General features: G+C 36.2%; 2 protein-coding genes across 2 annotated transcripts; both read right to left on the bottom strand.

The window, feature by feature from the left end:
• Positions 1-491: 491 nt before the first annotated feature.
• LOC141298385 (parvalbumin-2) lies at positions 492-2,048 on the bottom strand. Its single transcript, XM_073828900.1, has 5 exons — positions 2,025-2,048; positions 1,546-1,616; positions 1,317-1,449; positions 1,114-1,223; positions 492-757 (listed from the first exon to the last, which is right to left on the bottom strand). The coding sequence occupies exons 2-5, from the start codon at positions 1,604-1,606 to the stop codon at positions 732-734; spliced, it is 330 nt and encodes a 109-aa protein (XP_073685001.1). The 5' UTR covers positions 1,607-1,616; positions 2,025-2,048; the 3' UTR covers positions 492-731.
• Positions 2,049-3,098: 1,050 nt separating this feature from the next.
• Positions 3,099-4,467, bottom strand: LOC141298384 (parvalbumin, thymic-like). The gene is made up of 4 exons (XM_073828899.1): positions 4,364-4,467; positions 4,118-4,250; positions 3,370-3,479; positions 3,099-3,282 (listed from the first exon to the last, which is right to left on the bottom strand). The coding sequence occupies exons 1-4, from the start codon at positions 4,422-4,424 to the stop codon at positions 3,254-3,256; spliced, it is 333 nt and encodes a 110-aa protein (XP_073685000.1). The 5' UTR covers positions 4,425-4,467; the 3' UTR covers positions 3,099-3,253.
• Positions 4,468-10,017: the final 5,550 nt, after the last annotated feature.

Raw genomic sequence — 10,017 nt, 5'->3', positions numbered from 1 at the left:
GTAGTCTGCACAAGGCTCATTGGTTCACTTCCTGTTGATTGTGAGGACATTCATTTGAGCATGTGTACAAATCCTCCTGGTGAGCCCCTGTGTTGGACAGGGACCATTACATGATTACATTAAAAACTGATTATAAAGGTGCTTCACAATGCCATAGAAGAACCTTTTTTGTGCAAATGGTTCCATAAAGAACCTTTACCAAGGTAAGAAAGAAATGGTTCTTTAAAGAACCTTTGACTGAATGGTTCTTTTTTTAACCAAAACAGGTTTTTCTATGGCATCGCTGTGAAGAACCTTTTAAAGCACCTTTATTTTTAAGAGTGTAGATGCCTACACTATTGCTTACTAAAATCAAGTGTTAATGCCTGTGCTTCCCCTACAGATATTTCCATAATTTTAAAGTAAGATTTGAACACTTGAATTGTAAAAGTTAGGATTTAATTCAGTGCACTCCTATGTAACATTGAAAGGAAAATATTGAGCAGACAATGTTGTTTTACATCAAATGTATTTTTATTTCCTTAAAGTGCAAAAGAGATTGTAAGTTTGCACACAGAAGGTTTTTTACAGAACAATACAATGCAATGAAACAACATTAATAATAAATAGCTTTTCAAGACATTGAACGTGCGTTCTTTGTAAGGAGGAGTTTGCAGGGCATTCATAAATAAATATAAAAAAGATGATAGGTAAGCAAAGCTCTGGTTCCAAAGACAAGGGTCCATGAATGCTTAGGCCTTTACAAGCAAAGCAAACTCTGTGGAAAGACATAGAAAAAAACAATTAAAGTCTGGCATTGTGAGTTTTAACATTCATTCAGTTCAAGCAGCTTAAAGTTTAGAGGTTTTCTATCTTGACATCATGACATTATTACAAGAGATTTACTGCATTTTTATTAGGTCTATTGGTTTAGCTAGTTGGTTTGCTGACTTGCTTTAAATATAAATGTAGCTACAAAATCAAAAGCTATAAGAGATGACAACGACTTATTAAGCAATCACTGAAAATGTTCTATAACAAAGACTTTTTAAGTCCATAGTTTAACCGTAATTGCTATGCTTTGTGTCCTCAGTACTATAAAGTCATAAATATTATGAATATGAGATTAAGTACCATCAACTCCGATTTTGCCATCACCATCGCTGTCACCAGCTGAGAGGAAGGCCTTGGTCTCAGCATCAGTCAGTGCCCTGGCACCAGCGGAGAAGTTCTGCAGGAACAGTCTGGAAACATTGAGGAGAATGAAAAAGAAAATGAGAAAAGATGCCTTTATGGTATAATATAATATAAAATCATAAGAGTGAGTTCATTCGTACTTCAGCTCATCCTCCTCAATGAAGCCACTCTTGTCCTGGTCAATGACAAAGAAGGCCTTCTTGATGTCATCGGGAGACTTGGCGCTCAGGCCAACCTTGGCGAAGAAGTTCTTGTAGTTGAAGGAGTCAGCAGCTGGAATGACATTAAATAGAAACCATATTAAAAATCAGCAAATAAAAACAATAATCTATCGTTTTTCTGTGGCGAGTTATAGAAGATGTGTCTTACCAGCACAGTCCTGGAGGGCTGCGGCAACATCCTCGTCCTTGAGAATTCCAGCAAATGCCATTTTGATTTGTCTGAAAATTAGACCCAAACAAGATGGTGATGCATTAAGATACAGAAAGGTTTCTGACATTGCATTTGGACTAAGTTATTGTAACATCACATTAACTGGAACATCAAATAACCCCTTTCATAATTCCTGTCAATTCTCCCATTAGAGTTAAACTTCCTCCTACAGTTAAAAAAAGATTTCCAAATGAAAAACACCCAAAAAGTCATCCAAAAACTCAAGAAAGTAAGTAAAAAGTATGGTCCTTGGTTTGGTTAATTGAAGAGATGTATTTGCGCAATTTTCAGTCTTGCTGCAAGTCCGTTTACATCCTTATTTTATGCCTCCATTTCTTGTTAATTATATTCCATGGTGATAAGAGAAATTCATCAACCCTTGGTGTACGATCCTCATCCTTCTCTGGAAAACTCACCTTTGCGCTGCGCTGGCAACTGTTCCAAAGATGTGAGATGACTACTCAAGCACCCATGGGCCTGGCTTTTATACTTTTGTCTCTGGGGTTGTAACGGACACCATTTGCTTAGGTTGGCTAAAGTTTCAAAAAAATGTGTCCACTAGTCATATAGCTCTATTTTTATCCTTTCGAAAAGGGGATGCTCTGAGTCCTTATGGGAAACATAGGTGGGACATCCTAATGCACATACTGTATGTTCTAAGTGTTTGCATGAAATGTGTGCAATGTCATTTAAATGTAAAGTAATTCTTCGTGCCATAATTCTCATAATTAAAAAATCTGCCATGTTTTATCTGTTTAGTCTTGTGGTATCAGTCTTTAAAACCATTTATTGAAGTCAAGCAGGAATCCCATTAGAATGAGTCACTTAAGATCCTGCTGGATAAATTTAAATTCCTATTTTGCGTTTTATATATTATAATTTAGTATAGGAAATCCAGTAGGATTTATTTGTTATATCATTAGGATTCTTCATAGTTGTTGCAAATTATTATTTAATTCCATTTAAGATATTTTTCACCAAAGAAATGTGTAAGAATATTGTTTTATGTTTTTTTCTTGAGGAGGGAGGGGGTGTCAATCCATTTACAGTCTGTACCATATATATTTCTTACATGCAGTAAGATGATGCTAAGCAGATTCTGGGACAGCTGGAGGCTTGAGCAGGAGCAAAAGTTTCAGAGTTTCAGATTACTGGCAAATATGTTAAAACGCTTAAGCTTTTGTGTCTAAAGGAGGCTGTTTACTTAATACCTTAATGAATAGGCCTGTGATGACCAATGCACAGAATGTCCAGAAGTATGCAAAATAATATAAACCTTCTACCCCAGTGATTAAAAATATTGCAGTACTTTTTACATGCCATTGTAGTTTTAATGTATTAGCTTGTTTACCCAACAGCTGCAAAATTATTTTAGTTTGGATTGTAAAATTCACAAATGAATAAAAAATTAACAATTAAAAATAGATCTATTCAAGATAACTTATTTGCAAAATATACACAATGCAGATGCAAGAAATAGTGTTGAAATATTTTATTTTGTGCTTTTTAAGTTCATACAATAACATTACAGTAAACCATACAAAACAGAGCACAATCCTCCACAATTCAGTTTTGAAAACTACAGACAAGACCCGAGTGGCAAAACTCCTTTTTTCTTGGCCATGTTTGACAGTCACAGCTGGTCTCAGGAAGCGTTAACAAGGGCTGAAAATTCTACAGGAAATGAGATGTAGATTAACATTTTTACATTTATACATTGTTTATCATATTTATAAAAATCTAAGTATTTTAGATACCAACCTTCCCAGCCGATCTTCCCATCCCCATCCATGTCTCCAGCCATGAGGAAGGCCTTGGTTTCAGCTGCTGTAAGTGCACGAGCCCCTTTAGAGAAGTTCTGCAGAAACAACCTAGAAAATACAAAAGAGTCATAATACAATAAGTGAATTTGGGCTGAAGTGCGATAATCCAGGTAACTAAGACCGACACTACTTTTATGTCTCCTGTATCACAGTGGACTAGCTTTCTGTTTTGTTTAACAAACGCAACTGCTGCCATTTTTGTGTATCAGTTATTAAATGCATTGAAAATGAATTCTGAGGACTATTAACATTATTGTAATATTGTGTTGTTACTACACTGTAAAAAGTTTTCACCAGTTTCAACTTAAAATCCTAAGTTTAGCAGCTGCCTTAAAATGTTAAGTTAAATCAACTTAAGTCATTTCAACTTAAATCAACTCATTTTGATTGTAATAATTTAAAATGACGTGTAGTTTTAAGCTGATTTTACTTAAAAACTTAAGGCAGCTGCTGAACTTTGTTTTTAAGTTGAATCTGGTAAAAACTTTTTACAGTGTACCAGGCCTGTTGTATTTGTACACTGTACACTGCAATGCATTATCGTTTTTTCTTAGTGGATTGCTTTAAGATAACAAAACAGTTTCAGTTCAAATCAAAAATGTAAAAAGCTGAAAGACACAATTCCAATCATATCACACAGTCACTCAATCTGCCCTAGAAACAAGTAATCAAGCAAATTACTCAACTGTAGCTCATCCTGTTCAATAAATCCACTCTTGTCCTGGTCCAACATTTTAAAGACCTTCTCTATCTCAGGAGGAGACTTTTTCGACAAGCCCACCATTGCAAAAAATGTCTTTGGGCTGAAAGAATCCTTTGCTGCAAGAGTCAGATTTAAAAAGACAAATTACAAAGCTGAAAAACACTGAAGAAAGCTGAAGAAAACATTTGGATCTGAAGTATTGTTCATTGGAGCATCATTCATACTTTACCTTTACATGCATTAATGGCAGTTGAAATATCAGAGGCAGCCAAAATGTCTGTGATAGCCATTTCTCAACAGATCTGAGGAAATCCCGAGGCCTCTACTTGCAACAGTATCTACACTGATTATAAAAGCAAAACCTGTGGTCTGAACGTGATGTCATGATGTCAAAAACCACCAGTGTTTGTATGTCAGCTGCAGCTGTGTCCTTTACACCACCTGACCTCTCCAGGTCACAGAAGTACATCTTGTAATTGTTACTTGAGTAAAGCACCTCACAATCTATTGGATTAAACACACACACACACACACACACACACACACACACACACACACACACACACAAATTGAATGATTTATATTAATCATGATATCAGCAGGTTATATTTGGTTCTACCATTATGTTTCATTCACTTAAAGTGAAAATCTTCATAAACATCCTGTTATTGCTTCCCAGTCATTATTGGACGTGTGCCTACACACCTACACAATTTGATTTAAAAGCCGTGAAATAGATTCTGTAAAGGATTTTGCTTTGAGAAATATGTTTATTTTCCACTCAGATCAAAGACAGAACAGCATTGAAGCACAATAAAATGAAGTCCACCTGTTTTTGTGTTTACGTGACTCTACCGATAGCTTTGTCTTCGCGCACGTGCTGATCTACAACAGGCGGCCTGTGCACGGCCGTGACGTCAGCTTCACTTCCTCCGCAGGCTCTTTTCCTGAGGATGGACGTCTGCCTGCCTGTGTTGCTGCCAACCAGGGGCTAAAGCAATGACAAAAACATCCTTCCAGCCCACTACCTGCCCCTGTGGCCTTGTCCCGCTCCATAGTACCTCTTGTTTGCAGGAAGGCCATGCTTCCTGAGTGACAGGGATTTGAGGGGGATCGGGGCTGGACTTTTTATATTCTCAATAACACTGTTTTCTTTGTCTGTGTTTATATGTTAATCAGGTGCATTGAAGAGCGTCTGGAGCCATATGATATTAGAAATGCCTTTAAAATGGACCGAGAACAGATTTGACCTGGTGAGTTAATGTGATTCAGAATATACCATTATTTGGTGTCATATTGATTTAAATCTGTACATTTTAACAAATGTGACCCTGGACCACAAAACCAGTCTTAGGTTGCATGGGTATATTTGTAGCAATAGGCAAAAATACATTGTATGGGTCAACATTTTTGAAAAATCATTAGGATATTAAGTAGAGATCATGTTCCATGAAGATATTTAGTAAATTACCTACCATAAATATATCAGAACTTTTTGATTAGTAATATGCATTGCTAAGAACTTCATTTGGACAGCTTTAAAGGTGGGCATTTAGATTTTCTGAACCTTCAGCCTATCCTGACAAACCATACATCACTAGAAAACTTATGACTGGTTTTGTGGTCCAGGGTCATTAATAGCAAAAAAATACACAATTTCTTGCTTTAATGACTATGTAAATGCATGTATCATTACAAGGGCATTGTTTTTGCTGATTTTGGACCAAAAAAGTGTTATATGAATGGATAAACCAACTTAATGGTGCTTGTTCATTGTTGGTGAGTGTTTATTCTCTCTTTCCATGACTTTTATGGAACATACGACAGCTCTTTTAAATAATTCAACATGAGCTTAGGGATAAAAAATGCAACTTTGCTTATCATTTACTTTCAAAAGTACGTATAAGTATTACTATGATCCTTTTGTGGGTAAATAAGTTGTTGTACTCCTAAAAGTATAGATTTTGCACATTTCTAATGAGATTAGAGGTACAGTCAAACAAAAAATTATTCAGACACCAGATATATTTTTTGATATTTTTTTTACTATTGGCCAGAGGACGCTATAGTTCATTTATCTATGTGAGGATAGCAAAATAAAGTAAACTATGACATAATATACCCAAAAACTCTAATATAAATATAAATAATAAAATTTGGGACCAAAATTTGACCATGATCATGTTTTGTTACATACACTGCTCTCCAAAAGTTTGGAAACACCCCTGGCAAAGTGTGGTTTTGGACAATAAATCAAGTCAATGTTTGAATAAACTGACAGCTTGGATTCCCAGAGCTGTAATAGCTGCTAATAGTGGATATTTTGATGAATCAAAAAATGTAGGTTTTTCCTATGTATAAACTGTTTATGTAATAAAAAATGTTTACGTAGTTTGTGTTGTGCCTTTTCAGTGCAAAATTATTTGAAATAAAAAAAGATTCATGCCAATATTGTCCAAAACCCTACTTTCTAGGGCGTTTCCAAACTTTTGGAGGGCAGTATACCTTCCTGTCAAAGTTATCTGATGAATGAATTTGTTCTGACACAGTTTAACTCTTGAGTTCTTGTCATATTTTGTTACCATTGTCTAAACTATAGTGAATAAACTTTAATAATGTGAGAAATGTTGAAGGTGTCTGAATAAATTTTGGTTTGACTGTAGCTGATGCGTTTGGGAAATACTTCTAGAAACATGTTCTGAAACATTTAAACAGCATTTTGTTTTGTAATTATTTTTGCATGCATTTTGTTACACAACTGTTTTTGTCACATAGTACCATTTGAAAATAATGATGATAGATACACCCATTTTTAAATAGATTCTGTTATTATGTACTCCAAATTAGATATTTAAAAAAGATGCTTGTTTGTTTCTTTATTTCTTTTTAATGCAATGAAACTTAGTGGGGTCTGATGTTTTGGCCCCCATTCTCTTTCATTGTATGCACAAAAACAGTTAAGTCATGCGAGTTTGGAAATTAAGGTAATTTGGTGAATTAATAAATAATGACAGAATTTATATTTTTAAGTGAGATATTTGTTCATTCCTGTGTTTTTGCACATAAATACTTGTTAAATATGTCAGGTGGTAGTTAAAAGAAATGATTAAGAAGCTGATAAGTGAGCAATGTGTTGCAAATACAGAATTTAAATCATTACATGTCTGAAACACGCCCAGTTTTATTTTGAGATGCTTTTTTCCACGCCAAGGTTCTCAGTAACAGACTGAGATTTCTCACTAAGCCTCTCTTGATAGATTTACAGCTTGTTTGATGTATCATCAATTGCTCTTGATCTGCCAGCGGCATTGTCATCAGAGCATTAGACGTATACAATGAGGGACTTGCATGATGGGAATACCTTTCAAAAGCTGTCCCTAATTAAAGCTGATTGTGTCTTCCATAAGCGAGGACACAGATTGCGCTGTTCCCGTCTCTCGGGTTTAGTTGCATCTCCATCTATTTCCAGCTGACCAGCTGTGATGGAAGCATGCCGATGGGACTCTCAGATTCAGCCAAGACGGCCGCCCCAGTTTCAGTTCCCGCCCCTTCTCTTCCCTAGCATCAATCACTCAACACCAAGTGTGTGTGTATGGGTGTGTGTGTGTGTGTAGGCTGGAATGTTTGTGTGTGCATGTATGGACACCCTGAGGTGACCTCGGCCCAGATCACATCATTAGCCATAAATCTGAAGGCACCCACAAAACAAACACATTTAAAGCACATTTGGGCATTCTTCCTCACCGTCTGATTTACACGCAGATGAAATGAGGTCTTACGCAACACCTGTCTCTCCTATCCCACGATTCCCCCTGCACGTGAGGGATGTGGCCATAGCCTGCTCCACTTCCATGTCTAAGAAATACATGAAGGCGCTAATTGAGCAGCCTATCTTGCCAGGCTGCGAATTCCCCTTGTGCTGATGGTTGATATGCCCCTTGGGGGCCTGTAAAAGTGGCAAGAAGCCAGAGAGAGACCTAGACCTGCACAATGAGATCACCAAGACTTGGATCAGTTGTGTAACAGCACTCATGTATCATGCCAAAGAGTTGGACACTTCACACTGTGGATTTCATGTACTCTTTATCCAACAACAGCGATTTTGTGCTGCTGAAAATTAGAAAAGCCCCCCCCCCACGAGCTCCAGGTCTTTCCCAATGCCATGCTGACATGCAGAAAGAGACCTTGCAAGCTGTCTGTCATCATTTACTCACCCTAAAGTTGTCACGCACATGGTGCCCAGCTAACAGGGAATGTTCCCACAACTTTCATTAACGTTTTTTCAAAGGTATTTAAGGTTAAGGCTAGGACAGAACATGCTTAAGATAATGTTTATAGGATGCTCTAATAACGTTATTAATGGTTGATGTGCATTCTCTTAATGTTAAGAGAAAACATTCTTAAAATGTTCTTTTGATGTTATTTGATAGTAAGAGAAAACTTTTTTAGAAACAACATTCTCTAAATGTTCTTTTGATGTTATTTGTACACGATTGAGGTTCTTGTAATAGTAAGAGAAAACATTCTTAGAACAACATTCTCAAACTTTTTTGATGTTATTTGTATTTTGTACACAAATGAGGTTCTTGTAAATGGTAAAAGAAAACGTTCTTAAAATGTTCTGTTGATGTTATTTGTACACAATTGAGGTTCTTGTAAATGGTAAGAGAAAACATTCTTAGAAACAACATTCTCTAAACGTTCTTTTAATGTTATTTGTACACAACTGAGGTTCTCGTAAATGGTAAGAGAAAACCTTCTTAGAACAACATTCTCTGATAGTTTTTTAGATGTTATTTGTACACAACTGAGGTTCTCGTAACGGTAAGAGTACCATTCTTAAAACAACATTTTCAGAACTTTTTTATGTTATTTGTAAACGACTGAGGTTCTCATAATGGTAAGAGAAAACATTTTTAGAACAACATTCTCAGAACATTCTTTTGATGTTATTCTTGTAATGGTAAGAGAAAACATTCTTAGAACAGAATTTTTGAATGTTTTTTTGTTGTTATTTGTACACAACTGAGATTCTCGTAATGTTAAGAGAAAACGGTCGTAGAACAAAAGTCTCGGAATGTTCTTTTGATGTTATTTGTACACGATTGAGGTTCTAAACCTAAATAGTATTCAGACTGATAGTGAATGAATTATAAATGACAAACATTATTGTGATGACCTGGATTTAATGCTTGAGAGTGTTCTGACTGCAAAATGAGACAGCCATATTAGCAAAGCAAAAACGAGCTTCTCAATAGGACCTGATAATGATTTTTAAACTTTAAAATTGCTTAAGCAAATACTGATTGTCAGCTTAGCAACTTTACTATAATAATACTTGTCTCCTTTTAAGCTCACTAAACACATTGCATCCACATGGCATTCTAGGAATGGATGTTTGCGTGTAAAGCCACACCATCTGTTTTATGGTGGTATGCTCTCCATTGCCACTTTTTCTTTTAATGATTTTAAAGAATGCTACAATGCTCAGCATAGCGCTAACCGTAAAATGTACTATATTGACAGCCACACGTTTCACTAAAGGTTTATTCCCAAGTATCTTTCACTAAGTGAGTTTTGGACTGAAATGCAGTCAGCCATGCAACAGGAGCTTGCCAGTTGCATTACGACTTGGTTGACTGTTCCTCTACTTGTACAGTACCTTTGGGGTTTCCCTGAGCCCCCACAGGCCTGGCTCTAGTTTTATGAGTATGACAGTATCTCTTGGATGGACTTCACACTTAGCAGAATGGCAGCATACAGCCATGACATTGGATACAAATCTGGCATCGCATTTTTATAGCATTTCAACTGGTAAATGTTTTTTCCTTTCTCTATTTTGAGATCACATACATGTTCTCAGCCTGGTATACAGATCTCATC

The sequence above is a fragment of the Garra rufa genome, chromosome 22 (genome assembly GCF_049309525.1).
Source record: "Garra rufa chromosome 22, GarRuf1.0, whole genome shotgun sequence".
Taxonomy (NCBI): Eukaryota; Metazoa; Chordata; class Actinopteri; order Cypriniformes; family Cyprinidae; genus Garra; species Garra rufa.
This window is presented reverse-complemented; position numbering and strand designations above follow the sequence as displayed.

Excerpts from the sequence above, each read along its gene's own strand:
- LOC141298385 (XM_073828900.1), bottom strand. The coding sequence starts at position 1,606 with ATGGCATTTGCTGGAATTCTCAAGGACGAGGATGTTGCCGCAGCCCTC. Across the intron at positions 1,450-1,545 it reads AGCCCTCCAGGACTGTGCTG|CTGCTGACTCCTTCAACTAC; the intron begins GTAAGACACATC and ends ATGTCATTCCAG. Across the intron at positions 758-1,113 it reads TGGCAAAATCGGAGTTGATG|AGTTTGCTTTGCTTGTAAAG; the intron begins GTACTTAATCTC and ends GTCTTTCCACAG.
- LOC141298384 (XM_073828899.1), bottom strand. The coding sequence starts at position 4,424 with ATGGCTATCACAGACATTTTGGCTGCCTCTGATATTTCAACTGCCATT. Across the intron at positions 3,480-4,117 it reads ATTGAACAGGATGAGCTACA|GTTGTTTCTGCAGAACTTCT; the intron begins GTTGAGTAATTT and ends TGTATTTTCTAG. Across the intron at positions 3,283-3,369 it reads TGGGAAGATCGGCTGGGAAG|AATTTTCAGCCCTTGTTAAC; the intron begins GTTGGTATCTAA and ends CATTTCCTGTAG.